Below are 27,452 nucleotides of genomic sequence, written 5' to 3'. Positions count from 1 at the left end.
CAGAAACCACCATCAACCCTCCCTCCGTCGGTCGTTCATGCATATCCCCACCATCGCAGTACACAGACCTACACTGCGACCCGCCCACGCCACACGCACACACAAGAGTCGTCCAGCGTCTCGCCAAACCCCAACCACCGCACCACCCACCTTTCCAAAACGCTACGATTTGCCACCAACATCCCATCCATTTTCCCAGACGCTATTGCCTCCAGCAACCGAACCCGTCGCTCGGTGCTGGATCCCAAATCCAAATTGCTTTCATGCCTACTGGAGAAAAATCGGGGCAGTCCGCCTATGCGGCCACTCTTCCAGCCGCCGAGCAGTAGCCGCCCGGCAACCCGGCCTGGATACAGCACCCGGCCGACGGGTGGGTATGTAATGAAGTTCACGCGCGTGCAACGGGGGTGCTAGCGAGCGGTAGGGAGGAGGCAAGGAGGGGGGATGGTGCAAGGTCGCATAGAGGGCGTGATTGTGTGACTGTGACTGTTGCACGACGGCCGTGTTACTCACTTTTAAAGTGGGTGGTACAGTACTTGGTGTAAGTAGGCTGGAAAGAGAAATGCATAGATGGTAGAGTATGGCGACGCAGGCACAAAATGGCGTCTAGTTTCGAAATTTCGAACACTATGGTTTTATAGGTACAGTAGTCTAAGGTTGGAGTGGAGTTGCGTAATGCTCCTCGTGCGTGGTTCAATTCAATACTACTTGTTTGATCGAGACGAGAGAGGAATGTTCATAACGAACTCATCAAACATGTCTTTCTTACTTTCTTTCCTTGCACCCAAAAAACCAAACTAACTCACATCCATTGCAAAAGCCGCTGAGAACACATTCCTCGTCCGTCTCGGAACGCAACACAGTGTCCACCAACACCAACGATAGCCTCAGCCGCCGGCCCGGCCCCAGAGACACCGCCTTCGCCGTGCATGAGCATACTGTATTCTCCGGGGGCCGAACCAAACCCCCATCCCACTCTTACACACTGTTTCCTCACCCCTGCTGCGCCTTACCTTCACCGCCCTCACAAGCAGGCTTGTACATACGGCGAAACACATTCATCATGTTACATTCTTTTGCCTCAGACATCTATCTCCTCACGAGATGTGTCATCAGGCGACCCGACTTACGCGTAGCAGCAAGTGGGGGTTGGATAAGCACCTAAGAGCGACGTCCACGTCTCATGTCTTCGCGCGAGAAGCTAAAAAAATAGACTGCTTACGATCGACCTTTTGCTTACTCTACGCTACGTCAGAGGAAAGAAGATGCGAAATGCGGACAGATCGGTCTGTGACCCAGGTGACCGGTCGCCTTGAAAACGGGGATGTGAAACCGATGACATAAAGCCCAAAGGGTGAGGAAGTACGAGCGGTGGTAATAAGCGTTGCACCCTTAAGGCCGTTCATGGGGCTCTGGCAAATGGCCTAGACCACACTGCACGACTCCGTCAGATTCTGAGTGGCATTGACGAGATCATAATACTGCAGATGAAGGAGGAAGAGATATCGACTGATGGGACAGTGTAAGTGTGTTGGACATGAAAGTAAGGAGAACATGGTTCAAAAAGGTTCAGGGCGATCCGGACGGAGAGTCTTGGAGAGCGGGCCGTCCGATCTAGCCGACGTTAAAAGGCCTTGCATGCTGCTAGAGAAGCGTCAGTAACAAGGAGAAGAAAGACATCCACAGCACCGAGGTATGGACGGTATCGTCCAGCGACGGAGAAGATCACGAATGGTTAAGCGGCAGCCACCCAAGTGACGCCTCCATTGTATTGTGATCGAGACACTCGCTTCAAGAGCAAGGTCGGCTCCATTGATAGGCCGCAGGTTGATGCTTGCTGTTTTTGTTAATTACACACCGGGACTCCGCAGGGACCCACCCTCCGAGACCGAATATGCTGCTGAGCCTCCACGTCTTTACCTCATCACCCATCTCCGCCAACACTTATCGCACGATACCCTCGAATCGGTTCTTGTACCACTTGATGGTCTCGGCCTGGTTGACGCGGTGGGAGGCGCCGATCTTGCTCTTGCATCGCCTACGCTTGGCAACGCGCTCGCCGGGTCGGGTCATGCAGACGTAGAAGTCCATGCCGTAGATACTGCGCACCGTCAGCTATGCACCAAAGATCTCATGTTTCAAATTGACATACCCAATGCTGGGGTCGTACTTGATGCCCAAGTCGATGTGCTCGCTGATACCGAAGCCGAAGTTGCCAGACTCGCTGAAGTTGCGCTTGCGGAGTTCGTACTCCTTGACCTTCAGGCCGCGCTCGAGAATCTCCTCCGCCTTGGGACCGCGAATGGTGACATGGACGGCAATCCTAACACTCGTTAACCTCACGCGTTCTCCCCATTGTTGGATGCCATACTTTTCGTTCCTCCTGATACCGAAGGTACGGACGGTGTATCGGGCCTTGCTGTAGACGGGAGTCTGACCGCTCAGCTGCTCAAGCACCTTGGCTGCTCTAGTCAATCGATCGCCAGACTCGCCGACGGAGATGTTGAGGACGAGCTTCTGGATGCGGAGCTCCCGCATAGGGTTGGAGGCTTTGGAGTCGGCCTGCAAGAGGTGTTAGCAAGCGCACTGCAATGCAAGCGTATACATCGATTGCGTACCATTGTGTGTGCTGCGGTGTTAGTAGGAGGTGGATGGTCGAGGTGGTTGCTAGACGAAGTTTGTCAAATTCCATCGTGTGGTGGAGAGGCGCCAAGGAGTAGCCGAGGACGCACGGACCAACAAAGCTCGAACATTTGCGACCGCAAAGCTTCACGAACTTCGACAGCTTCACATACACCCCACCACCGCCAACCTGGGACTGTACGCGCAAAACAGCTACACTCACTTTTTGAATTACTAAGTCGTCTTCGGACGCGCCGCCTTCAGCATGTCTGCTGCCGCGAATCGACAGGGGAAGATGGTAAGTAATGCTGCCTGCCTGCCTCGAGTCTTTGACCTGAGAGAAGAACTGTGTAGAGCTGACTGACTGACGCTTGGGATGTAGCAAAATCTGGTAGGTGCCCTTCACCTCACGCTCGAAGCCTTAGACTCACAAATTGTAGATCAACTACCGCATGAAAGTCACTCTTCAAGATGGTCGACAGATGGCGGGACAGATGCTCGCCTTTGACAAGGTCTGTTCTCAACCTCCCTTCCCAAGCCTCATACTGATTTTAACCTAGCACATGAACCTGGTCCTGGCCGACACCGAGGAATTCCGACGGACGCGACGAAAGGGCAAGGCCGCACCGGGCGCCGCGCAGCAGATCACCGAAACCGAAGAGCGACGCGCAATCGGACTCACCATCATCCGCGGCGCGCACGTCATCTCCCTCTCCGTTGATGGACCGCCCCCGGCAGACCCCGCTGCGCGACTTGGAGCAACGAGCGGACCATCTACAGCTGCAACTCTGGCCGCAGGACCGGGAGTCACTCGACCCGCTGGACGTGGAATGCCCGTTGGACTGACGGGACCCGCTCCTGGAGTTGGCGGTCCAGGTCCAGGAGGCTTCGGGCCGCCGGGGGCTTTTGGAGGACCGTCCGGCTTCGGAGGACCACCTGGATTCCCAGGACGTGGAGGACCCCCAGGAGGACCACGTAAGATTCCCCAGAATAGTCTCTGGTTGGTAATATTAGCTGACTTGATTCTAGCCGGAGGCTTTCCGCCGGGAGGCCCGCCGGCTGGGTTCGGCGGAGGCCCACCCTTTGGAGGTCCGCCAGGATTTGTACCGGGACGCGGTGCACCTCCACCAGGCTATGGCGGCCGATAGACCTAAGGGGTAAGACTGATACATTCATGATTCTAAAATCTCAATTGGACTGGCGGATTTGCGTCTGGGAGAGAAATGGCGATGGCAAATGCACATGAAGCAAAATGCTTGCGGGTATTTACTGGGAGGAACTAAACACCACTTGTGTAGGGTGGTTATCGCTTCGAGGAGTGGAAGGATGAATGATACCATATCCGATTCCATGCCAAGCTGCTATCAACCCATTCTGGTGTCTTTGATGGCTTCCAATGCGCACAGCAACGCTTGGATACCTTCGGCAAGCTATCAATTTGAGCGACATCCTTGCCGTACTGTGTATAGGGTTCTAAAACCCTCCAGAAAGAGCTATTCAAATCCGCTCTTCGTTAAACGACGGCTGCATCGTGAAATGTTGGATCATCATTAGGCATTACGGGTTGAAGCCAGCCCGACCATATACTCCCGGCGCAAATTCCCCTTTTTATTCAAGCTCTACGTCCTCAGATTCCAAGGTTCTCGCCTACGCACGTGACCATTTTCCTAGTTCCGACGCGGCGGCTCCATCGGGCCCGAAACTCTTTTCTTGGCGGACACCTCTCAACGGAACGGCCAAACACTCATACCGCTGCTCAATCCCCGACGCCTCAACGAACTCTCCCCGTCCACCCACCCGCTCTCCACTCAGATTTCACAATGGCAGCCGCGGTAAAAGCACTCAATGCGCGGATACGCGCCAACAAGTACCTGGATTACTTCTGCTCGACCCGTAAGTAAAGCTCCGATTGCTGCGCAAAGTTCCCGACGCGGAGTTAAGAGGAGGTGAAAGGGAGATTGGTGTTGAGACTTGATAGAGAAATTGTGGGAGTACTAGATGGCGGACTAGGGCTAACTGTGTGCAGATTTCTGGGGTCCGGCGAGTAACTTTGGTATCCCGATCGCGGCCGTTGCGGATATGAGTAAGGATCCTGAGATGTATGTCTATCTCCCTCCTCCCATACCCTATACTTTCTCCCCCCTTTCCCGTCCATATCCCCTTCCATACTGTCTCCTCGCGCTCCTTGCGCCTCTTAAGCCTCTCGTGCCTCTCGGACCTCCATCATCAATGACTCCCCGAAACTAACAAATCCGACAGCATCTCTGGCCGCATGACCGCCGCCCTCTCGCTCTACTCCGCCGTCTTCATGCGCTACGCGCTCGCAGTCTCTCCCAAAAACTACCTCCTCTTCGGCTGCCACTTCATCAACTGCGCCAGCCAGCTCACGCAGGGTTACCGATATATGCAGTACTGGAACTTTGGCGGCAGGGAGATCGCGTTAAAGGCTAAGGAGGCGGCGGGCAAGGCCGAGGGGATGGTCAAGGAGGGGGTTAAGAGTGCTGGGAAATAAGCGGAGGAAGAGGGGATGCGTGTGGGACGGCGAGTGGAGGAAAGGATGTGGAATGTTTGGGGATGGAGGGGGGATGGGATTGTGGGTGGGGATGCTGAGGAAAGGGACGGATAGAGCATGGGAGGGATGTCTTCCTGATCTTATCTTCGGCGTAACACTGTACTTTCTACATCTTTGACGCTCAGGCACATAGGGAATGGTTCTTCTGGAAAATGGCAATTGCTTCAAAACCTCAATCCCGCATGTCTATCTACGCTCTATTCATGCTAACCATACCAATCTATATGAAACCTAGAGGACAACCCCCTTTACACTCACTCACTCCTTGCCTATCTTCCCCAATACACCCCTAACCAGCGCACTCCTCTCCCCGCCCTCGACCTCCGCCCTCACCTTCTCAACAATCCACACACAGCTCTTCACCTTGCCAATCTCCACTAAGGCTTCAGCACGCTTCATCCGCATGGCCTCCGGCAAGCCCTCGAATGTGGGGTCGAAGAGCAGCTTCTCTAAGTTATTCTTCGCTTGTCCGTCATCGAGTGGTGTGTCTGCGGGGAGCCGCTCGAAAAGGGATTGGATGGAGGTGAAGGCCATGAGGTGGATATCTTTGGCGTGCGTGGAGTTCGCTTTGACGACGAGTGGGAGAATGGATGAGATGCATTTGGAAAGCTCGGAAGAGGAGAACTTGGATGGGTTGGGCGAGGAGAGGAGGGCTATTATGCATGCGGAAAGTGTCTTCTCCTTTCTGTACGAGGCCGTTAGTTTGCATCTTTATGAAAGGGCGAGCGGAGAACTTACAATGCAACATCCTTCATCACCTCCCCACCATCAACATCCATTTTCTCGCCTTCCTCTTCTTCGTTACCCAGCACTTCATCCAATACACCGTGCACGATCTCGGCAACCGTGCCGGAGAGCTCCAAGTCCGTCCGAGCCTTACATATATTGCCCAGCGCCTCGAGCGCAAAAGGCCAATACGCTTTGTTTTGACGCTTCGCCTCCCTAATCGCGACTTTCTCAATCTGCTTTGCAATCTTGGCCTCTTCCTTCCACAAAGAATCTCCGCGCTCGACAAAGCGCACGAAAGCTTCAAGCACGATCTCCTTTCCCTCCCACGTCTTCCCACCCATTGCTTTGTCCAGGCTTAGCCATACGATCTCTGCATTGCTCTTGCTGATGGTCTCACTACCGGTAGTGATGCACATCACAGCATCCGCAATCGTCTTCGCAGCTGTGTGCTTGAGGACCCATTTCGGAGACTCTAGGTGCTGTTCTGCGAGCGCGACGATCTCTTTCAGGTAGAGAAGCACGGCCCGGCTGCCTGCAACGTTGTCCGACCATGTGTCTTCAAAGAGCTTCTTGACTTGGACGTCGCTGTCATGTTTCGCCAGGAAGATGAAAGGTAGAAGCTCGGAGGAAAATGAGGTGAACCGGTCCGTGGCGTTCTTGGAGATAGAAAACACGATGTCGCCGGATGTCAATCTGCCTTTATCGTCCTCAGACTCGAAGTAGAGTCTTTGGCAAAAGGCGACAGTGGAGAGAAGTTGTTTGTCGGAGGCAAGACGTGCGACGTAGCCTGCTGCTGCGGAATAGGACGACGAGACCGTGTCATTGCGGTCGCGGACGTATTTCTGGATCAGCTTCAGGAAGCTATCTGCATAGGGCTTAAACAGGAAGTTATGCCTCGTGCTGAGCGTCACGAGGATCCTAGAACAGCCCACTTTTGAAGGCAGGCCGATTGCATTCTTCATCGCAGCCTCGACGTGCGGGACGAGGTCTTTCATCGTAGCAGCGTCCGCAAGGTCGAGACAGCGGTCAATGGACTCGGTTAGCGGAGAGGAGCGAACGCTTTGCAGGCGCATGTCGTCGATCTTCTGCTCCGTGAGCTTATACTTAGAAGCGTTGAGGTGGATGTAGTTAACAGCTTCTGGTTCAAGCGAGCTGAGGAGTCCGAGAAGCCTCTCAACGAGCTCGGGAACATGCTGGTTAATGGTCTTTGCGTTGCTCTTCTTGACGATCTGGAGGAGGGTGTGGACGGCGAACATGCGTACTTCTTCAGCACTAGACTCAAGACCGGAGCCTGAGAGGAGAAAGGGAAGGACGCGAGATAGCATTGCGCCGGCATTCTTGAGAGACGAATCTCCTGCCTCTAGCGAGCGTGTCAAGATACCAGTCAGAACACGAGCAAGCGAAGCTGCAGCCGCTCGGACACTCTCTTTAATATCGTCGAGTACTTTGAAGCACTTGTCCCAAATATCTCCAAGATATTTCTCGTACTGGAAGCATTAGCCAAGGGCTCTTGTACACTTACTACATAGACGTACCTTCTCGATGTTCCGTCCTTGCACTAGATCGGCAATGGCCGCACAGGACGCCTGACGGACTCGCCATTCTTTCGTTAGGATGCTAGTCAACAGGTCGTCCATAATCGCATCGAAGTTCTTGTCAATGGTGGTCGAAGAGTCCTTGACTAATGCATTCCAGATGTCAGTCATCGACCGCTGCACGTTTGGGTTCGGGTCGAATCTACGTCCCGGGTCAGCGTGGTAGTAATCAGGCGTTCGACACCAGTAGCATACCTATAACGGTAGAGCTTAGGGTAGAGCTTCGGATTCTCTGCAAGATACCCATCGACGCTAGAGTCCGAGAAGATGTTGCTCAAGCCGAAACGTCCAAAGGCTGCTCGGCTTGACCAAATGGAGTTGTTGGAAGCAAGCGACATGAAGCGGTAAACTAGACTTGAGTCTCCAACCTCAGATGCGAGATTGAGGATGTCCTTGTAAGTTGTGATGGAGCCGTCTCCAGTAGGTAGAGCTCCAGGCTCAAATAGCTGGGTGTCCTCCGAAACTGTACCAGACATCTTCGACTTGTTATCCGAGAACGAACTCACAAGATCGCGGACGAGGTCATCTCTGAGCTGCCGGTCACCCTTCTCATATACTAGACCAAGTCCTCTAGATGCTGCTTCCTGCACTACTTCGTCTCTATCCGACAAGCACTGCTTGAAGGCTATCTGGCATTGGGTGAGGTACTTCTGCATTTCCGGCTTGTGTCCGCAATACTGAAGCAGACAAAGCAACCAGATGACCGAAGCCTTCTTCAACGATGGTTTCGACTGTCGACAGCCTTTGAGGGTCTTCTCCAGTACCGCAGCCAATGTCTTCTCGCGTTTTGGACCAGGAGGCGTGATCAATGGGACATCCCACGGATCATGTTGCTGGTCTGGATGCTCGATGTCCAGCTCAGCTGCGAGGGCTTTGGAGTCCCAGCCGCAAGCGAAGCAACTCAATGCCTCTCCAACGGAGAATTGCACCTCTGACTGGCGCACCTCATGAAGCTCGTACAGCTTGTCAGCAACGAAGCTGTAATCCGTAGGTTCTTCAGAGGTGCCGTCGATTTCTTCTGTAATCATGGACAGGTGTCCCAGCGCGAGAATCGCAGTAGTAGTGCCCGTCTTTGCAGAGTCGTATACCTGCTGGATGACGTCCTGAAACTTGGTGAAGCGAGAGATACTTGAGGGATCGATAAGGTAGAAAAGACTGAGTTGGTCAAGGCATACGTAGATTGAACCTTTAAGGGTTGCATCTCTGGAATCTTTGAGGATATCGACGAGCGTGCTCAACAGCTCAAAGACCGGATGATTGTCGGAGAGAGTAATGGCGCTCCTCCAGTGTGACCGACTGAAGTAGTAACCCAGTGCACAAATGGCTCCGCTAATTTGGTTGATTTCCCCGCCCACGGCCTCCTTCCAGGTCATGACTTTCTCAAGGAAAAGCGCCTTTGACTTCTTGATCGAATTGGTGTCGCACTGTCCATGAGAAGCAATCAGACCGTATGCGTGCGCAGCGGCTAACCTTCGATTCGGATTGTTGGAGAGAATGGAGGGCTCAAGAGCTCGAACTTCCTGGAACAAGCCAGCTTGAGCCCATATCTTGTCAGGACACAGCGATAGGAGACGAACGAAGGTACTGCCGAGATCACCGACATCGATAAGCTCATTCGCAGTAAGCCTGTCGAAACTGGCCCTCAAGAGTGTGGCGAGAGAGAGCCCGTGCCTGCTATCAGCCGCGTAAGCCCGGAATGCTTGACGTGCACGAGAGTCTGTAGACATCAAAGTCTCTAGTTTCCGTCCCCAGTCTTCGGACAACTTCTCTTGTATGTCTTTATCTGCCAGCGCTGCGTGCATGGCAATCTCAGAGCAGAAGGTAATCACTGTAGAGAGGGTATCCGGAAAATTCTTCTGAAGCCTCTGCACTCGGTGAATAACGTCCTCATCGTCGACGTCCATTTCATCTTCATCTTCAACTCGGCGCACAAAGATGAATTGAACAAGCTTGTCGAAGTCCGGAAACGATAGTTCCTTTCGATCAGAGTCAGATCCTGGTACTGAGTTCGACATGGAGAACCAGTACGGATCTAAGCCTTTCTTGCCTTCTTCTACGACCTCATGCCTCTCGTTGCTCCCTCCGCTGACGGCGAGGGTGTCTATCCATCGGGCCAAAACATCGTCGTAAGGTAGACAGCGGTTGGCGAATCTTGTCGCGACATATCGGGTTCTCCTCGAGAACTTGGCAGAGCTGTCAGAGCCAGAGGCTAGGCTGGCGGAGGAATACTTGAGGAGGATTTCTCTGAACTTTCGGAGAATGGGATCGCTTAGTGGCTCAGAAAATGCTCCCAGCACGGAGGAGAGAGCTTCTTCGATACTGACTGCCACGTCCTTTCCGGACGCGTCCTCCTTCAGGGAACGAAACAGCCATTCGAGAAGATCTAGTGTCGGCTCCAAGAGGATCTTGCCGGGCGCAGCCTTCGCCAATAAGCCAATCGTCTCATACCCATATCCGCGAAGCTCCATGTCCTGATCTCGGTCCGGAGTGGGCCATCCTTGGTCTTGGAGGAACGCTCGCAAATTGCCCACTAGGCTTTCTGCCACTGTCGAAAGGTGCTCGGCTGACCCTCGCCGAGCGACAAAATTGACAAGCGAAAAAATGGCAGACCGAAATTTGGAGGCTTCTCTGCCTGCTGTGGTCCTGCTTGTTGGATTCAGCTCGGGCGAGAGTAGGCCTTCTTCCACCATTCTAGCAATCTCCCTCGGGTAAGTCGTGCAAGCCACTGACTTCGACAGGATTCCCAGGATCTTGATTTTGAGCGGGACCTTCACCGGCAATGGTCCCTCAGGGGTGTTTCTGCGTCCTATTAGCCCTTCAAACTCACCCATCGAGTCCTCGCCTAGTTCCCTGGGAAGACCGCTTAGAATGAATAGAGTTTAACTTACGACCCGAAATAGAGCTCTAGCAGCGTTTCCACTAGCTTTCGATCTTCTAAATCTTTCGACAGAATAACGCGTTTCAAAACATCGTCTCCGACTTCGTAGATACGCGAATTGGTGTCCGCAGACGCGAATAGCGCGGGTAGAAACTTCTCGTCATCGGAAAACATGCCGCTCGCGAGGAACCTAGTCACGAGAGCCTTGGATTCAGTCAAGTTCAGGCCGGCATCTGCACTCGGATCCCAAGCATCAGGTTTGCCCTGAAGCGTGAGAAAATTGTATTCCTGCGCTGACAGGCCAGGGCACCTCACGAAGGGTCCGCCTTCAGGGTTGTTTTGGCGGACAATGCTGAGTAGAAGCAGCTTGCCGAACCAGTTGGAAAGGAAGGAAGCATCCTCATCATTTAGACCAAGTGTGGTCCTCAGTTCGTCGTCCTCCTTGCTACCCCTTAGAGGAAGTTTGAAGTGGATCAAAAGACGGAGGATCAGATGGAATAACTGGGATGCGTGCTGCGAAGACTTGGCGTAGTCTGCAGCAATCCCTTGAATCAGAATAGGCAAAAGCTCAATTCGATCAGCAACTGGAAGCCGCGAGATGCCTTGCTGAATGTACAGAATGTCGAAATGCCGGATTAGCGGTACATTGGCGTTCTCCTTGAACTGCTTCAGAAGGGCGGAGACTGGAAGCTTGATCTCTCTGCGATATAGTCAGAGAAAGTTCGAGGATACATTGTGCATCTTGAAAGGGGCGTACTGTGGTTTTATGCGGGTGTTGACATGTTGACAAATGGATATGACCTGTAAGAGAGACCCGCCATTAGCGGTGTTCAGAGGAAGACGACCTGAAGAAACAAGGAATGAGAATCAGCATTGTGAGAAGCCGTACCTTGTTTCTCACGGCCACGCTTTCCGAACCAAGTTTGAGAAGCAGAGGCGCAAGGTAGACCTTCAGCAGATCTTCTAGCTTCTTTTCGGAATCTGCCAGAGCTATCCGCATCTCCACCTTGCCCACAAGGACCAGCTCCTTCGCCTCTGGGCTTTGCGTCGAAGCCATGATGAGAGCCGAAGGTTGAGGCCCGCGGGAGTGAATGACCGACTGAGAGGCAAAGCCGGGTGGGACTTTTGATAACTGGGTATGCGCCACAGGCAGCTGCCGATGGCGTGGCTAGTTTGTCCGGGCGGTCGAAGCTCGCTGAGAAATCAGGCGAGGCGTCAGTACTCGTCGGCCTTTCGCTGCTCGCCACATCACGTTCACACATTCACTGCGTTGGTGCAGGGATCAAACGGTGGCAGGGGCGCCGCGGTCGGCGTCGGGAAAACTCAGGCGCACGGACTGAGGGAGTGACGCAGCCAGTCACTTGCCTTGAGCCTCTCAAACAATGCAATCGCGTCTTCGGCCAGCTTCTCTCCACGTCGTCACCTGCTGCCTGCCGCCCACTTCTGCGCTCTGGAGATCTATACTAATCCGCGTCTTGCAGGCCTCTCTCACCCCGTTCTTTGCTCTCAGCAAGTGCTCCGCGATTTGTTTGCAGGCGCAGTCGCATCGCGGCCTCGTGCAATCGCTATCCGCAATCAGTGCTCACGCTCGACTGGATTTTTACGACCGTCGCCTGCACGAGTGCCGACCGTCGCTACGTTCACTCACATCGCAAGACGAGCCCGCACTATCGACCTAGGCAACATCGGTTCTCATGCGTACATAAACTGCCCCACCGCCATATCGCCTCGGACATCCCCCGCCACCCACGCAGCTTCCACACCCTGCAGTTGCATTTCCTGCCTCTACACAACCAACACATAGAAAACGCTTCACCAGCAGCCCGTCATGGAGGAGGAGCAGGTGCTCAACTTTGTCGCCATCACCTCATGTGATCCCGACAAAGCTGCCCAATACCTGAGCTTAACAGACAACAACCTCGAACAGGCGATACAGCTCTACTTCGACAGCCCGAATCTCGACTTCGGTGGTGCACCCGTCTCACAACCGGCCGCCACAAATGCCGCCTCAACACAGAATCCCATCACGATCGACTCGGATGACGAGATGGACGACTTCGATGCGGGTCTACAGTCGAACACGCCACCCGGCCCCCAGCCGAATATGGAGGATGATGAGGCAATGGCTCGCCGGCTACAGGAGGAGATGTATAGCGGCGGCGGAGGTGCCGGCGGACTCGGCCCGGACGAGGTGCGCGCGCCCATGGAGCGTAGGACGGAGACACTGGTGGGACCTGGCGCTAGTATGGGGCCAATGGAACATGATGCCGATCTCGATGCCCTTGTCCAGGAACAGATCGCTCGTCGGCGAGCCCCAGGTGAGCTCAATTGGGTAGACCAACGTTTCAACACTGCTAACGTATGAACAGCCGGCCGACCGGGCATCTTCAATCAGCGAACGACCCAAACTTCTGTGTGGGACAACAGTGGCGATTCTAGCGCGCGACGCCGCGAGCTAGCCATCGCAACCGGTGGCGCCTCCGAGCAGTCATCTAAGAGCAACATGCTTGCAGAGCTTTTCCGGCCACCCTTCGAGTTGATGTTCCAGCAGTCGTGGGACAATGCACGAGACGAGGGCAAGGAGCAAGAAAAGTGGCTTCTGGTCAATATCCAGGATGCGGCCATCTTCGACTGCCAGCGCCTCAATCGGGATATCTGGAAGAATGACGAAATCAAGGCCACGGTGCGAGAAAACTTCATCTTCATGCAGTACACCAAGGATGACCCGCGAGGGCAGCAGTACATGAACTACTACTTCCATGCCCGGGACAGCCAGGATGCATACCCGCACATTGCTATCGTGGATCCTCGGACTGGCGAGCAGGTCAAGGTCTGGTCTGGTCCGCCGATCCCGGATCCGGTGGAATTCCACGCCCAGCTTCATGAGTTCCTTGACCGCTACAGCCTCAATCCTACAGCAAAGAACCCTGTGGCTAACCGAAAGCCGGAGCGCAAGAAGGTGGACGTCAATCGGATGACCGAAGAAGAAATGCTAGAGATGGCTCTGCAGAATAGCCTAGAGAACGGCAAAGGTCCGAAGGATGAGGACCCGGACGAATTGACGAAATCCGACTCTAGCGACAAAGGCAAGGCCAAAGCGGAGGAGGAGCCCGCAGAATCAGCCCCAAATGGTACCTCCCCATTCGCTCAGATCTCGTCGAGCAATCCGCATACCGAGCCTACCTCTACAGATCCCAAGGTCACTACTCGTATCCAGTTCCGGGGTGGACCCGGACGGCCAATCGTTCGGCGATTCAATCTTTCCGACCCGGTTCGACGTATCTATGAATGGATCAAAGCCGGGTCACCGTGGGAAGGCAAGGAGGGTGCCGAATTTGACCTATCCTTCATGGGCAAGAACCTGATGGACTTCCTGGATTCCACTATCGAGGAGGCTGGCCTGAAAGGCGCCAGCGTCATGGTGGAGTTTGTGGAGTAGAGGAGAGCTCTTGAGGAGCGCTCGAACGGCATATCGAGGCGTGCGGCGTTTGGACATCAAGCACGAGCACCATGGTCACCGCGACATTCATCGTCATATGGGACAGGGTTATGGTAATGTAGATGCTAGTCATCTAGTCATAGCGGATTGGCGGGTACAGTGCTAGACTTCTTCCTACCACAAAATCTGTGGTGTTTCTCAACATACCCTTGCATTCATTGGGGTTATCCCGGCTTATCATAGCCCGAGTGTGTAGAATACAAACTTCGTCTATATCTAAGTCCCAACTTCCTCTCGTCATTTTCTCCAGTTCACGAAGTCATTTTTATTTCGTTCTTAGGGATCTTCATACATTTTTCCTTCAGCACCGCTACTGTCCTCGTTTTCAATAACCATGGTCGTGAAAGATACCTAACTCCGTGCTGCTCCCATCATGCAAATTTCCGAATTTCGTCATATTCCCCCCTCCAATGCGGCCTATCCACGCAAACCCCCCACGTCGGGATACTCTTAGTAACCATTTTCACCGATCTTTTTGACAACTTGGCTTTTCGGCGGCCTCTCGAGATCTTAGGGCGTCCTGGGGCGCTGAGCCATTCGGTGCTAGCGGCGAAGCAGGACAGCATGCAGGAGCTTCCATCAAGGGGTTGGCAAGTTTGGCCTGCAAACGCTTGGCCATAGGTGTTGCACTCGCGAGACGAAAGGTTGATGCGCATTGTGTACAGCCGTGGGTGCGAGAAGGCAGTTGGTGTGCAGGCCTCGAACACGGTCGTAGGGGTCGGGTTTTGTAGGAGGAGGGCAACGTGTGGTGGAGTCGTTGGAGGCTGTGGGCATCTTCGCGGAAGGGAGCAGTCGAAGAGTTGCTTGGAAGTTGAAGTTGAAGGAGGAGATTGCGAGTCTGGCTTGGGGCCAGGATACTGCGTTAAAGCACATGCGTGTGTAGAGGGAAGAAGAGTGTTTCTTATGCTTTTTTGCCTCCGTAATGCCGTATGATATGGTGGGTGGAGTGGTGGAGAGACAAAGGCATGTGGCTAATTTCGAGAACAATAGTAACACTTGGAGAGGTTATAGGCTATAAGAAAAGCCATCATGCAGCGTTTGTGCAGACGTCACATCCCTAGCAGAATGAATGTTGGCATTGAGGCTGAGATGCTGATTTGGTGTTGGTTGTTTGAGGTGGTACGGCAGGTGCGACCGACCAATAAGAAGCGAGACATTCAGCTCTGGCATCAGCTTCTCACCAGACTCCAATTTCATCCTACACACTACCTCTACTCAGGTTCACGCATCTAAGCATCTGCAAAGGTGTATGCAAAAGGACTTCCTTGCGCGGACACCGATGAGTACCCCACTACAGCCTGTCCTGATCATTTACTCCCACGGCCGGAATCCGCCGCTGCATCCACCACCACACCTTAGATATGACCTTCGGAATATCCCCAACCCGCCCAAGGAGCTCCGCGCAGTTAGCGATGGGCGTTCAAAGCGCATCCGCGAGCACCTCCTTTCCGAACCGAAGTTCGTCCAGCGATTAGAAGCCGTGGAGCGTGACATTCTCCGCACAATGGAGGCCAAAATCGCCGAGCATGCCGCGCAGCTGATAGGATCCGAGCTTGAAGAATGTACGTCTGTAGATGTTGCTAAGGAGGAAGAAGAGGGGCACGAGGATGAGAGTAGGGCTTTAGGGGCTGAACAGGAGAATGAGGAACTTTCGGAAGCGTCATCATCCGACCACGAAGTCATCCTCCGAGTAGGCTGCAACTGCGCTTTGGGGCATCACAGGAGTGTAGCTTTTGTCGAAGAGCTATCACGACGTTCGTGGCCCAAGGAATGGCAGGTTCTTGTCGTCCACCGCGATCTAGAAAAGAAGAGAGCTGGTGGGGCGCGCAAAATGCAGAAAGCAAGTTTCAGGGAGAAGAGGAGGAATATGTGGGAGGAATAAGACGAGCAGGACATCGTGATGATAGTCAAAGAAGTAAGAAGGCGTATCACGCGTGGTGTGATTGGCAGTCGCTTCAAGGGGAAGAAAAAGAAGTTGGGCTTCAAGAGTGCTGGTCATCTGAGGTTTGACTCGCCATTTCTGAGTCCCATGTTGGGCAGGACTGCGGCTTCATGGCGCATGAGAAAAGGAGGTGTCAAATGATGGCGGGACGGTGAGTCTCCAAATGAGAGCAGATGGCTGAGGCGAAGGTGTTGATGAGGCGCTCGACTAGCCGCACACGGCTCAGTCTGCCCGCTCTCCCTGGGTGGAACGAATATCGCTGAGCTGTTATCCCGTCTCGCCTCGCCTCGAAAGGCGATGTTGGTGGTGATAAGGCGCTCGACTGGATTGGAGTATGGCTTGAAAATGCTCTTAGACACCCGAGGCAGCATCTATGCCCACGACTCAATCCTCCTTGTCCCTCTGCACAGAGAATCTCCGGATCCAACGAACCTCGCCTCGAGCACTCGGACGCTAGATGTCACCTTCGCCTTACTATGGCTGTTGTGTCCTCGTTCAGGCCTCCTGCCCCTCACTACGCCGTGTGCCGCATCATCACCAACCGCGCTTCTGTTTCCCGGAATACGACGTTTCTTGCTTCCGTCTCGCCTCGGACGCTCAATGATGAAAGAGGGAACTTCCGCTAGAGTTTGGATCACAATAATCACACGCCCGTAACTACGCCGCATCACCACCGAAACCCTTAGTTGATCTACCGGTCACTCCAGAAGCACTCCAGAATAGCCATCACACGGCCGTCCTCGCAGCAATCGGGTTCGCTCCGTCTCCTCCTCACCTTGGCATATCAATTGGCTCGGGCAAGGTTCTCCGGATATCTCCACCAACTCACAACCCAGGGCTTCCTTACTCGAACCCCAGAATTTCAATCTTTCGGAGGAAAAGTTTGGTCCATCGCAAGCATGGCTTCCCTTAACAGCTCGGCATATCTCTCCTTTGTGTAACCAGCGGTGTGCCGCACAACCTGCACTTGCATATCACCCACAACTATTAACCAGGACTCCGCTGTCTGTAATTGCTGCACCTCAAACCTCAGACATCACGCACTTGCTTCTTCAAACGTTCTAGGCGGGACTCAAACAAGCGCGCTTTAATCTCCGCGCTACCTACTGGAATACGAGCCCTAGTCACAGAACTTGTCTATGAGCGGAATAGCTCGCTGCTTGCGCAAGCTGGTGGAGCCTCGGATGGATGATCATGGTGCTTGGCGTGGGGACAGGGGGGTTTTGGCGCACGTGCGCGCCTTTTTCAATACTGCGGTTTCATCCTTTTCTGGAAGAGGGAGGTCGGAGTGCATCTGCACTGCCTCTTGAGCAGCGCTGCAGCGGGCGTTCCTCCTGTCACCACATCGCGCATACCCGATGTACCCTACTCAGGTACAATCAACACCACTACTCATGTACCATGTACCCGTCCCTCATCTTCCTTCGGGTGTATTTACGCGTACCTGTACTTTCCCATGCTGTACGAGCCCACCTTGGCACTGCGGTCGCAATAGCGCCAGCTCCGCTCATTGGACAGGAAACTTTATCGGCTGCTGCACGTGATGATCCTCTAGCTGCACGCTCTTATCCCACTGCGGCATAGCCCCATCGTCGTTCTACTCCGTGGGCACACCGGCGGCGGGGCTCAGATTTCCCTTTGCTTTTTGCGCGCTTGCGCACGATCACATCTCGCGCGAAGGCGCTCGTCTTTTTCCCACCAACTCCCTCCCTTCTTTCAACCGCGTATGCCTCGATCACTCAGTCTTCCTAATCACCCTTTTCTACTGCACATGACCCACCCAAAACCAATACTTCCAGAGAGAGCCTCATGCGCACGCACCCTAATCCCTCAACCCGCCAATCACGCCCCCACTCCTCAATTACCACCCGGCCACCCTGGCCCGTTACACAGTCGCCGGGCGCTTAACCATAGGTTCGGGCTCCGCCCCGCCATTCAGCCCTTACCCCTGTCCCACGTCTCTTCGCCACGCTGATTGGCCAGCCTAAGAGCGGGAGGTTACAGAGCGCTGGGTTGCCTTGATTTTTCTGGTTGACCGGTGAGGGGTTGAGAGGGTGGGCGATTGGAGCGAAGGGGGACTGAAGTGGGCGATTATTGGAGAATGGGCAGAGCCGCAGAGGTTGGGTTGGTGGTTTGCCGTGGTTATTGGAGGAGGCGGATTACTGTACAGTAGTTAGGACTGGAGATCTGTAGTTTTGCTGTGCATCTGGGGGAGGGTGGCGGTATTGGATGGGTTGGATAGAAGATCATCAACCGCGTGGCAAGCTGGCTTGGGAGGTGGTGTATAGCAGTTCTCGCAATATCGTTACGTATCTCTTACTCCATGGTAAGGGCCAGCATCTTTCACAATGCACCTCAGAGTTGGGCAGCCCGCCTCGCCGTCCCAAACGGACAGGTCATCTCGGGAAGCCACGCTGCCGCGCTGGTACTATGGCAGGGAAGGGCATAAGATTCTGGAAGAGACACGACTCAGAGGCACGACTCAGGAGATGTTTCGAAAACAGGAGGTGTCAGAGCAATGTATGAAAGATGCAGGAAAGAAAGGGTTTTGAACAGTGTATGAGAGTAGGTATCAATTGCTCGATCCACTATCATCAGAGTATCTACCAATGCGTCTTTCATCTCGCAGGGACCAATGGCTGCCGAACACGGCTGCTCCATTGCCGCCAAACCATCCGCTGGCTCTCATGCTCCCAGCCACCTCCAATGGACAACACCAGTAGTTTCTCTTCGTCCAAAGAAGAAACGCACAAGAGGCCTTGATTCAACTCCATGCCCTAGAACACCAGGTTTCCTATAGCGCCGGCGCACCCATCAGAGGTATCCGCATAAAAGATAATGATCCAATAATGATCCAAACCATACAGAATTCCAAGCATTTTCCGCACCGTGTGAATGGTATTTCGTTAGAGAACATGAGCTCATCGTTCCTCTAATAATAAACATTGGACATAAGGAAATAATTCGTGAAAGGAGTGGTGCGATCGAGTCGCCGGGACCCGACGAGATTATTGATAGGTCGGGCAGAAACATAGACCATCGAACAAGATCCGGGTAGAGTTCGAGGCCGAAGAGATTACGTTGCGGTGCGTAGAAGTGGTGAAGGTAATAGGCGCTCTATGAACGGCGCCAATTGAGGTCGAATCATGGTCCGAATCGTGAAGGTAGTATTGAAGTGACTACGCGGCGGTTGCGTAACCGCCCAAATTTTGAGGGCGCTGAACAAAGTCGCTTCGTAAAGCGCCGACCCGTTTACTCGATCTTCCTCCTCTTGCCGCGCGGTGCGGGGTCGATCTGTGGAAAGTTGGGCGCCTTAGGGTCGACCGGAGTGTTTCCAGTGCTGTATGTTACGGTCCGAGTAACGACTTCCCGCACGCTCACGCGCCGTGTCCGGCCAGTCTTCTTTTCCAGATCCCACGTCTTCGGCGACACGGCTGAATATGGAGAATTTGTGGAGTTCGCGCTCGCCGGTGACCGTACCGTCGCTGGTGAATATGGCGACTGCGGGATGTAGAGTCGTGGTGTTCGCGCCGACTGCGGGCGCGTGAAGGGTGATGGTGGAGGAATGGTGACGGTTTCGGGTTTTGTCTTGGTGGGCGGAGCGGACTGCGGAACCTCTTGCTTCTCCTGCTTCTCCTGCTTGGAGTGGTCACAATTGCAGCAGCTGCTTGCTCTTGAGGTGGCCGGGGAATCTGTTTTGTCTGCAGGCGCAGAGGTCGACGTGTACGAAGCACTGGAGGCCGATGATGTCACAGATGTCATGGAGGCAGGTCGGTTGCCCTCAAAGACAAACTTGGAGCTGGTGCCGGTGGACATGGGACTCATCAGGACCGGCGACAGAGTCTTGAGGAAGTCCAGGTAGGCCGTCGGCGGGGTGATGGGCGTCTTCATGGAGTCTCCTTCCTTCTTGATGAATGCCGATGTTGGCGTCGTGGCAGAGAGGACCATTGGCGACCTGAGTTCGGAAGGATAGGTGGCAGACACCGGCGTCTTGAGGGTCGAGAGCGGCGGCTTTGAGTCGGTCGCCGCCATGATGGAGTGGTATGCGGTGCTCTAAACGAAAGACTCGGGGTGCTTGTCGACACTGGGAGCGAGAGTGGGCTGCGCTGTGCCTCTTCCGCGAGGGTGGTGGCGGGGAAGGAAGAGCAGGGCAGGCAGGCAGGTACTTGACGCCGGGAGCAGTGTGTTTATTGCGTGTAGTGAGACTAGCTCGACGCGGCTTTGTTGGTGGTGGTCGCTGGATGGGTCGTGGAGCCTGCTAAAAATATGGGCGCGTACAGCTGCTGGCGTCGGGGCGCGGGGCCTGCTGGTGGCCCGCCGCTGATTCGAAGTGTCCGCCGCTCGGGCCCGCTGCGGGCGGTGATGCAAAACAGCCGCCGCGCTGCCGTCCACTCGGGCGCCGCGACAAATCACAGGCCCCGCTCGAAGCGCCGGGGCAGGGTTCGCGCTGGCGAACAGTCTCAACACCAGGCCGCCGCAATTGGCCGCCGGGCAATGAAACGACGTGTGTGATTTGTCTGCCGCCCTTGCAGCTCTTCCTTTCAGGTCGTCGCCTGCCGCTGCTGATTGGCTGCCAGGGGCGCCGGGTGTTTGCTGGGGGCGTCGCGGTGCGGGAGGCTGCGAGTGCAAACACGAGCCAAGCAGGACCGGAAGCTCGTCAAGCTGATGAGGGTAAACGTGGCCGCCCGGTCAGACGGTCTATCTGGGACAGTACGAGGAGAACCTGAGACAGGCTGAGGAGACGAGGCGCAGGCAGGACGGGAGAAGGAGTGATGCGAACGAGTGCAGAAGCGTGTCTGGAAATAGCCCGAGAACGCTGTGGAGCAAGACAACATCTGGTCTCGTGGAAAGGCCGGCCGCTTTATGTTGCTTGCAGGCGCTGTGTATATTCTCTAGTTGCGTTGACCAGTCGCGCGCTTCCAGCTTAATGCTTCCCCCCGCCGCTTTGGCTGTCGACGGACCACCCGTTGGATGGCTTCTCCAGCAATCTCTGGTTCGTCTTTTGGGCGCGCGCCTCACCACTCCAGCGCTTGGCTGTCTTCGGACAGAGGCTGTGCGGAAGATGGCTGATTAACTCGTCTTTACAGGTCGGAGCGGGCGCGGGAGCGCTTTCGTTGAAACCCCAGATTACAGCGCTTACCACCTGACCGTTCAAAGTCCAGTGCGTGTTCCCGATGCTTCAGCCATATGAGGCGTCGCACTGTGTCAACTCCGTTTCTGGGGTAGCCTTTCTCTGTCAGAGCTGTCGTGCCGTGGCCCTGGAGGGGCCAATTGCTGCGAGGTGCTGCACGCGATGTGAATCCCACGCGCGGAGAATTTCTCGAGGTGAGAATGGGGCACAGCATGCAATGCCCCTCGAAAGAGGAAGAGCAGCTATGTTTAGAAGCTCGTGAACGGAGATGAACACCTGAGACAGGAATGCATAGACGCTCTGTCAAGTGACAAGAGCGCTCAGAATTGGGTCTTCGTCCACTCCGTCGTCAAGGTACGGGCGGACGGAGTCGCCTACGGAGATGGTAGGATTCTGCACCAACGGCGATGCGGGGTCATCCATGGGCAGATGGCATGTGTGCTCACCGAAGTAGACTCGGCCGTCAAACCTCCTCGTCTTGGAGAGCGTGACGAACGGTTCCTGATTCCGCTCAGCAGTATGCTGATCCACGCAAACCATTTGGCATCGGCGGCACGGCCCCAGCATTTCGAAATACTGTTGGCCGATCTGGACATAGCGCCAGTCGTCTTCCGCGTAGGGTTGCTCTGCCCCAGGCGGGTAGCGTGGGTTCTCGGCAACGACGATGTTGGCTCTGAACACCTCTGCTTGCGCCGCCTTACCGCCCTCAGCTTTGATTAGTTCGTTGATGCGGTTGAGGCTTGATCTCGAAATAGTAAGAATCGGGCTCTCATTTGATAGAAGAATCGGTTTCGAAACCGTTGTACCCGGTATGAGCGGCTTCGTATCTGGGAAAGCGCCGGGAATGTGCATGCTGCCCGTCGAACTCTTCTGCAGATGAGGCTTCGTATGCCTCGAAGAAGCCAACGAGCCACTCCCGCTACCGACAGCTGGGAAGCGGGCGAGATGACAAGCCACCCCGAGAGCCTGGCTGAAGAAGGATGATATCTCACTCGACCTGTAAGTCTTCGCCCTTATGGCGTCTCCACAAACTTTGGCGTTGGCGACCTTGTAGATTGCTTCGTTTGAAAACATTCTCGGATCGGCTGAGAGGGGGATGGTGATCTCGTTCCCAAAAGTCGTGTCTCGCAAACAGCCTGCTAAACGTACGTGTAGAAGCCCCTCTTCCATATCGATGCTTGGACGAATGAGGGTCATCTTTGGATAGCGCTTTTGGCTTAATGCTGCTCCAGTCCCCTGATGAACGAGACACCATTCGCGGTCCCACGCAAGTCCTTCCCGCCGCACTTCCCAGGCTTTGCCGGGCGGCACGCTGTACGCCGCACAGCTCTTTATAGGATAGATAGACAAGCTCTCCACGTGCAGACGACATGGTGTTGGTGGCTCGATATATGAAGACGTAACTGGTAGCGCCATCAGAGGCGGGGTTTCCTGCACGAAGAATTCGCGCACGAAATCCACAAATGAGGTTACATCGTGCAATGTGCTCATAGCCCCGAGACTGACACGGATCATGCCCGTGGGCTTTGCCCGAATGATATCGTTGTCGTTCCCGCATCGCTGACCCGCCGAAAAGTTCTCCCTCATCTCCCAGGGCGCTAACCCGAGGGAGGATGCCACACCACCTGGGTTGCAAAGCCCGCCGGTGCGAAGCTGGAAGCTCTTAACCGCCGCAACTTTTTCAACCTCTGCATTGCTAACCCAGCCGCCGCATTGGTTCCGTAGGTTAAAAGCTACAATTGGTCCTTGGGTCCTCGAATCACCGTAGACGGAAGTTGCGCCTTTGTACACCTGGCAGACGCTGCTGCCATTTCCGTGTCGTAATTCAGATAGCTCCTGGAATAGTCTGGCGGCCAGGAATGCCGTGTGCCTGGACACTTGTTCCAATGAGGTGTACAGCTCTTGATGCACGCTCATTGCAGTGTCTAGAGCCATAATGCTGTGGATAGGCAGAGTCCCATCCTCAAGCCTCTCGTGAAGGCTATCGGACTTCTTCGCGTGCCACTGCTCCGTCAAGCAGACCACCATTTCTACAGTTCCTCCCCCAAAGTAACGGCGCTTATCGAACACTGAGCTGGAGGCTTGCCGCACGATCAAAGCCCCGAGGTCAGGGAAGCCAAACATCTTGTACAGGCTCAGCACGGTGAAGTCAGGCGCACTCTCGGAATCGCTAAGGTCAAGCGGCGAGGTGGACACAAAGGCGGCGGCGTCCAACAGCGTGTAAACCGGGCCTTGTTTGTTTGTTCGAATGCGGCGTGACCAATTGAGAGGTAGACGTCGCCCGTTCATGTTGGATTGCGCTGGATAGGCAAAAAGACTCGGTCGTATGACTCCACGCCCCCCTTCTTCTATCCATTTATTGACCTCTGCATCTGATGCAAAACAGCGGTGTGATGCGGCGCTCTCGCGCACACCGATCAAGCTCGTGTGTGCATCCCTATGGTATCCATACCAATAACCCTCTTCATGATCTCGGAATGCGTCCATAACTAGCTTAATCCCGGCGGTGGCGTTGGCCACAAAGACCACGTCAAACTCAGCGGGGTCTGCATTGAAAAGCGACAGAAGCCGCAGCCTAATGTCTTCAACACGTCGTGTAGTCAATTGCGACGAGTTCGAAGCGGAGTGCGGATTCCCATAGAGATTGGAGATCATGTCGGCGGAGAAGCGATCGATGAGAGATTTAGCGTAGAGGGTGGTTCCGGCATGATCAAGGTATGTAGTGCCTGCAAAAGGTCAGCTCCTTAGTTGTCAAAGCTTTTGGAGGAGCTCGGCTTACCTTGAAGCATAGGGTACTCTTGGAGGCGAAGCTCCTCGATAGCTTTGTCATAGCTGATGCGCTCGGCTTCTCCCATGGTGCTGTTATAGATATTACCTGCTTAACTCTATCCACAGTCCTTGAAGGAAGGGCAAGAAGATTGTATGAAGAGTCCCATTGACCTGTGAGCTTGGTGCTTTGCGAAAGTGGGGGATGGCGAATCGGCGGAGTCGCGAGTGATACGGGGAGCTCCGATAGCCGAAAAAGCACGACGGCGAAAGGAAAATCGATCCGGAACGTCAGGGTGCGGATTAACCTCTGCACGAGACCCGAGAAAGTGTCTTCTGCAGACGCCTTGCTTGGGCGAGATGTGGCGATGCGATGACATCGTGGAATGCTTGTTCCTTCGTTGGAAGAAAGACGTGGGGGCGCACAGGCCATTCCATGCTTGACCTAATCTGGAAAGTACAATGACGAACAACGCATGCAGGATGTGGATCAACTCAGTGACATCTATAATCGTAGAAAAGTAGCCAAGAGTACCAGTCTCGAACGTGTCACCTCCACTTCTCCGACCCCGCGCATAGTGAATGCTCGCACCTCAACTGGCTATTATACGGAAACACCTGTGACCACAGCAGATCTTAGGCAAGGAGGGACCATGTAGCACCCAACACCCCACATACCCTCCGCCTGAAGCCAACAATTATAAACCTTTTCGGACCATCCATCGGGGTGCTTAATCCCAAGCACATCATAAAAAACAACTCAAATGAAATGGACCCTGTCTCTCGCTGCTTAGTAGGATCCTCATGGCGGGATTGACCACGGTTGGTATCTCCAAGAGGGCAATGAGAGCGTGGACATTAGTCGCTGTCTTGAATGGCCAGGCGAACTTTGGCCATCAATCCGTAGATAGAGCCGATAGTGTGAGAAGCTTCCTTTGCCGCCTCCAAGGTGTACATGTCGACGTAGGCGGTTCTGGTCCGTCTGATAGGGTCTCGCTCATCCAATATCTTGATATTGCGGCTATGATCAATGTTGTCAGCAGGGACTTGTAAACGTGGCCGAAGCACTTCTTGCTGGACTTACATCTCGAACCTGAAGTCCCAGAACAGAACGGCCAACTCCTCCTCGTCTGCATCCGCGGCGATGTTGGTTACCAGGAGCCGAAAAGGAAGGCTCGCCTTCTCCTCCGCCGCTCGGTAGACTGCCTCTTCGCTCAAGACATATTCCTTGGTTTGCTCCAGCTCCAGCTCAGCTCGCTGAATAATAGCTTCCTTTTCTTTTTGAGCTGTGTATCCATTCAAGCCATTGCTAAACAGATACTCCGTCCAGGCCTTCACCTGCTCCCAGTTGCAGCCAGTCTTCTCCAGTTGCAAGGCCACCACAGAGGGAAGACCATCCTTTTCCAACGCCACTTTCGGCTCATGGGGGGCTTTGGAATCTTCGGTCTCAGCTGCTTGGCGGAGCATCGGCGATGATGGCATATCCACAGTCCCATCGTTGTTGTCCTCTCCATCTGATTCTAAGAGCAGGCTCGCCATCTCAGCGCGGAGGCGGTCCAGATCATCTTCGATTTCGTGGGTGACCGCCACACTCGGCGAGCGCAAGTTCCGTTCGAGGTCTGCTAACATCTTCCTAGGATGATCGTTGATCTGCGGAGCTTCTCCTACGCGTAGAGATTCTTGGAATCCAGAAAAAGGATCCGAGAATGACTTAGCTGAGCCCGTGAGCGTTGTGTCTGGTGTAGAGAACACACCCTCCGCTTTCGCTTCCATCGAAAAGAATGTCGGAACGAGGACGCTGATAGGCTCATTCGGAGTCTTTGGTGAGCGGTCAGTGTCAACGAGCTCGCTCTCTGATTCGCCCGCTTTGCCTCCATTGGATGCAGTGTGAGTAGGTACGGCGGACATAGGCGACTTCACGTAAGGGGCCGGAGTCGGCGGTCCACCGGCTTCACGGCCGGCTTTCTTCATCACCTCAGAGTCCCGCCTCTTAGACGCTTGAGCTAGAGATTCGGTGATGCTTGCCAGCTGCTTGCCCAGTACACCGTTCATGACACCAGCTCTGGCCTTGGGAGGCATTTCCGTGGCATCATGGGTACCAAAGTCTTCTCTAGATAACACTTTAGTCCTGTAGCCATAGTAGATGCGAAAGGATCGACTGTACTCACCTAGAAATCCCGAAATTAGCTCCGGCAGCCATCATCGAACCAGTTTCCGCCCCGCGCTCGAGACTGGACAACGTGTTCGATACGCTGATGGGTCTGGATAGAAGATGGTGTTGCCGTTCGTTTTGCAACGAAGATTGTGGCGACGTGTGGAAAATGAGGACGCGACAGGGAGAAAGACGAGAGCGTGGAGCTACTCAAACGTGTGGTGGCAGGAGTCGCGCGAGGCGAGGCGAGGGAGTGAGGCCAAAGGTATTAAGATGCTGCAGTCGGCGGTGCCGAAGCGAGGTGAACGTAAACAATTTCGCTGGTCGAGGTGAAAGCTGTGGCAACACTGACGTTACTTCGAGTTAGGAAGCCACGACGGACTTCGGGGAACGCAAAACCAGCTTATACCGCTCGTATAGAAGATGGACTGAACAGGAGTGCGGCAAAGAAGACATATGTAGCTTATGAACGCTCCTTACAGAGATCAGACTACCATAATCGCCGCACATATTGAATAGGACGGACAAAATGGATACAAGAACATGTCCAACTATCCTTCCCAGTCGCGCCAGGCTGGCAAGTCTCTCGTCTTTCCAGCCCAACTCACTGCTTCTTCTTGCCCTGCTTCTTCTTCTCCTCCGCCTTATCCTCAATCTCCTTCAACTCCGCCTCCTCCTTCCTCAGCGCATACCACTGCCCCGCCTGCAGCACGAGCACGCCTACCAACACCAGCGCTAAAATCGTGTTACTCGCCGCAAACACCCTCAACGTATCCTCCCTAGTAATGTAATCCTCGGCATTCTTATCCTGCTCCGGCGTCACGTTCCCATATATACCCGCAGTGACCACCCGGAACCCCTTCACGATGTTGGTGACATAGACCGTGATGCCGGCCATGTAGAGCACGAGGGAGGCGCCGTCGAACAACATGTTGGCTTCGGACGCCTTGTAGAGCTTCATGAGGAAGCCAAGCAGGCCCGTGCCGATGGCGATGTGTAGGATGCGGGATATTATGGGCGGCGAGGCGTGCAAGAATTTGATGTGGTCTTCGAGGATCTTGAAGTAGAACTCGCGGTCTTCGGGCGTCTTCCACAGGACATTGTAGTCGTAGGGGAAGGAGGAGAAGAGGATTCCGAGGAAGAAGCACGTCGCTGTGTCGCTATTAGCAAAGATCTCTGAGTCTGCACGGTTGGGCGCAGTTTGCCGGAGGCAGTTGGGAAGCTTTACGGCCGATGATGAGGAATGCCGCGAAGGAGTTCGCTGCCATCTTGTGAGTATCGCGATAAGACGCGTTCTTTTACTTGAACCGGACGACGAGGGAGACGCGCGCGGCGAGAAATTCTGGAGGTCTGTCGTGTGAATCCGGGGTGTTGGTTTTTGGGCGCTGACGCTTATCGATGTCTGTATGCGAGATTCGCGGCGGGCGTAGCCTCTTTGCGGAAGGTGCTTCGTCTGTGGCTGGAGGGCGCGGCGCTTACCGGACGAGAGATTCCACTCTTCAGTAATCGGCGCTCGAGCTGTATCCCCAGCTTGGAAAATAAATTGTGGGAGCGAGCTTGCGAGGC

At 54.4% G+C, this 27,452-nt stretch overlaps 10 protein-coding genes across 10 annotated transcripts; 4 read left to right on the top strand and 6 right to left on the bottom strand.

The window, feature by feature from the left end:
- Window positions 1–1,944: 1,944 nt before the first annotated feature.
- BU26DRAFT_534776 (ribosomal protein L5) lies at window positions 1,945–2,621 on the bottom strand (the record flags this gene model as incomplete). The annotated part of the gene is made up of 4 exons (XM_033831233.1): window positions 1,945–2,101; window positions 2,153–2,323; window positions 2,372–2,562; window positions 2,619–2,621. 4 exons carry the CDS (start codon window positions 2,619–2,621, stop codon window positions 1,945–1,947), a joined length of 522 nt encoding a protein of 173 aa, XP_033677810.1.
- A 181-nt stretch (window positions 2,622–2,802) lies between these two features.
- On the top strand, window positions 2,803–4,128 carry BU26DRAFT_524369 (Sm-like ribonucleoprotein). The gene is made up of 5 exons (XM_033830265.1): window positions 2,803–2,920; window positions 3,005–3,013; window positions 3,063–3,134; window positions 3,183–3,597; window positions 3,652–4,128. Exons 1-5 carry the CDS (start codon window positions 2,888–2,890, stop codon window positions 3,768–3,770), a joined length of 648 nt encoding a protein of 215 aa, XP_033677809.1. The 5' UTR covers window positions 2,803–2,887; the 3' UTR covers window positions 3,771–4,128.
- Window positions 4,129–4,442: 314 nt separating this feature from the next.
- Window positions 4,443–5,343, top strand: BU26DRAFT_494584 (UPF0041 domain protein; the record flags this gene model as incomplete). The annotated part of the gene is made up of 3 exons (XM_033826190.1): window positions 4,443–4,515; window positions 4,649–4,721; window positions 4,882–5,343. The coding sequence occupies 3 exons, from the start codon at window positions 4,443–4,445 to the stop codon at window positions 5,132–5,134; spliced, it is 399 nt and encodes a 132-aa protein (XP_033677808.1). The 3' UTR covers window positions 5,135–5,343.
- Window positions 5,344–5,928: 585 nt separating this feature from the next.
- BU26DRAFT_438277 (ARM repeat-containing protein) lies at window positions 5,929–11,453 on the bottom strand (the record flags this gene model as incomplete). The annotated part of the gene is made up of 6 exons (XM_033824282.1): window positions 5,929–7,410; window positions 7,459–7,660; window positions 7,714–10,317; window positions 10,407–11,096; window positions 11,154–11,197; window positions 11,286–11,453. The coding sequence occupies 6 exons, from the start codon at window positions 11,451–11,453 to the stop codon at window positions 5,929–5,931; spliced, it is 5,190 nt and encodes a 1,729-aa protein (XP_033677807.1).
- Window positions 11,454–11,941: 488 nt separating this feature from the next.
- Window positions 11,942–13,902, top strand: BU26DRAFT_133531 (uncharacterized protein). Its single transcript, XM_033819698.1, has 2 exons — window positions 11,942–12,714; window positions 12,766–13,902. The coding sequence occupies exons 1-2, from the start codon at window positions 12,225–12,227 to the stop codon at window positions 13,833–13,835; spliced, it is 1,560 nt and encodes a 519-aa protein (XP_033677806.1). The 5' UTR covers window positions 11,942–12,224; the 3' UTR covers window positions 13,836–13,902.
- A 1,058-nt stretch (window positions 13,903–14,960) lies between these two features.
- BU26DRAFT_510594 (uncharacterized protein) lies at window positions 14,961–15,777 on the top strand (the record flags this gene model as incomplete). The annotated part of the gene is made up of 2 exons (XM_033827244.1): window positions 14,961–15,023; window positions 15,115–15,777. 2 exons carry the CDS (start codon window positions 14,961–14,963, stop codon window positions 15,775–15,777), a joined length of 726 nt encoding a protein of 241 aa, XP_033677805.1.
- Window positions 15,778–18,726: 2,949 nt separating this feature from the next.
- Window positions 18,727–19,986, bottom strand: BU26DRAFT_133434 (uncharacterized protein). Its single transcript, XM_033819697.1, has one exon. It carries the CDS (start codon window positions 19,867–19,869, stop codon window positions 19,090–19,092), a length of 780 nt encoding a protein of 259 aa, XP_033677804.1. The 5' UTR covers window positions 19,870–19,986; the 3' UTR covers window positions 18,727–19,089.
- Window positions 19,987–20,971: 985 nt separating this feature from the next.
- Window positions 20,972–23,930, bottom strand: BU26DRAFT_133416 (PLP-dependent transferase). Its single transcript, XM_033819696.1, has 2 exons — window positions 23,748–23,930; window positions 20,972–23,694 (listed from the first exon to the last, which is right to left on the bottom strand). Exons 1-2 carry the CDS (start codon window positions 23,821–23,823, stop codon window positions 21,272–21,274), a joined length of 2,499 nt encoding a protein of 832 aa, XP_033677803.1. The 5' UTR covers window positions 23,824–23,930; the 3' UTR covers window positions 20,972–21,271.
- Window positions 23,931–24,592: 662 nt separating this feature from the next.
- On the bottom strand, window positions 24,593–25,818 carry BU26DRAFT_610079 (uncharacterized protein; the record flags this gene model as incomplete). Its single annotated transcript, XM_033835971.1, has 2 exons — window positions 24,819–25,818; window positions 24,593–24,755 (listed from the first exon to the last, which is right to left on the bottom strand). The coding sequence occupies exons 1-2, from the start codon at window positions 25,811–25,813 to the stop codon at window positions 24,593–24,595; spliced, it is 1,158 nt and encodes a 385-aa protein (XP_033677802.1). The 5' UTR covers window positions 25,814–25,818.
- A 478-nt stretch (window positions 25,819–26,296) lies between these two features.
- Window positions 26,297–27,446, bottom strand: BU26DRAFT_524359 (secretory component protein-like protein shr3). Its single transcript, XM_033830264.1, has 2 exons — window positions 27,115–27,446; window positions 26,297–27,038 (listed from the first exon to the last, which is right to left on the bottom strand). Exons 1-2 carry the CDS (start codon window positions 27,152–27,154, stop codon window positions 26,491–26,493), a joined length of 588 nt encoding a protein of 195 aa, XP_033677801.1. The 5' UTR covers window positions 27,155–27,446; the 3' UTR covers window positions 26,297–26,490.
- Between the last annotated feature and the right edge of the window lie 6 nt (window positions 27,447–27,452).

The sequence above is a fragment of the Trematosphaeria pertusa genome (assembly GCF_010094035.1).
Source record: "Trematosphaeria pertusa strain CBS 122368 unplaced genomic scaffold BU26scaffold_19, whole genome shotgun sequence".
Lineage (NCBI taxonomy): Eukaryota > Fungi > Ascomycota > Dothideomycetes > Pleosporales > Trematosphaeriaceae > Trematosphaeria > Trematosphaeria pertusa.
This window is presented reverse-complemented; position numbering and strand designations above follow the sequence as displayed.

Coding starts and splice junctions, on each gene's coding strand:
- BU26DRAFT_133531 (XM_033819698.1), top strand. CDS start 12,225: ATGGAGGAGGAGCAGGTGCTCAACTTTGTCGCCATCACCTCATGTGAT. Junction 12,715..12,765: donor CGCTCGTCGGCGAGCCCCAG/GTGAGCTCAATT, acceptor ACGTATGAACAG/CCGGCCGACCGGGCATCTTC.
- BU26DRAFT_524369 (XM_033830265.1), top strand. CDS start 2,888: ATGTCTGCTGCCGCGAATCGACAGGGGAAGATG. Junction 3,135..3,182: donor AGATGCTCGCCTTTGACAAG/GTCTGTTCTCAA, acceptor ATTTTAACCTAG/CACATGAACCTGGTCCTGGC. Junction 3,598..3,651: donor AGGACCCCCAGGAGGACCAC/GTAAGATTCCCC, acceptor ACTTGATTCTAG/CCGGAGGCTTTCCGCCGGGA.
- BU26DRAFT_133416 (XM_033819696.1), bottom strand. CDS start 23,823: ATGGGAGAAGCCGAGCGCATCAGCTATGACAAAGCTATCGAGGAGCTT. Junction 23,695..23,747: donor AGAGTACCCTATGCTTCAAG/GTAAGCCGAGCT, acceptor GACCTTTTGCAG/GCACTACATACCTTGATCAT.
- BU26DRAFT_524359 (XM_033830264.1), bottom strand. CDS start 27,154: ATGGCAGCGAACTCCTTCGCGGCATTCCTCATCATCGGCC. Junction 27,039..27,114: donor GGCATTCCTCATCATCGGCC/GTAAAGCTTCCC, acceptor ATAGCGACACAG/CGACGTGCTTCTTCCTCGGA.
- BU26DRAFT_133434 (XM_033819697.1), bottom strand. CDS start 19,869: ATGGCGGCGACCGACTCAAAGCCGCCGCTCTCGACCCTCAAGACGCCG.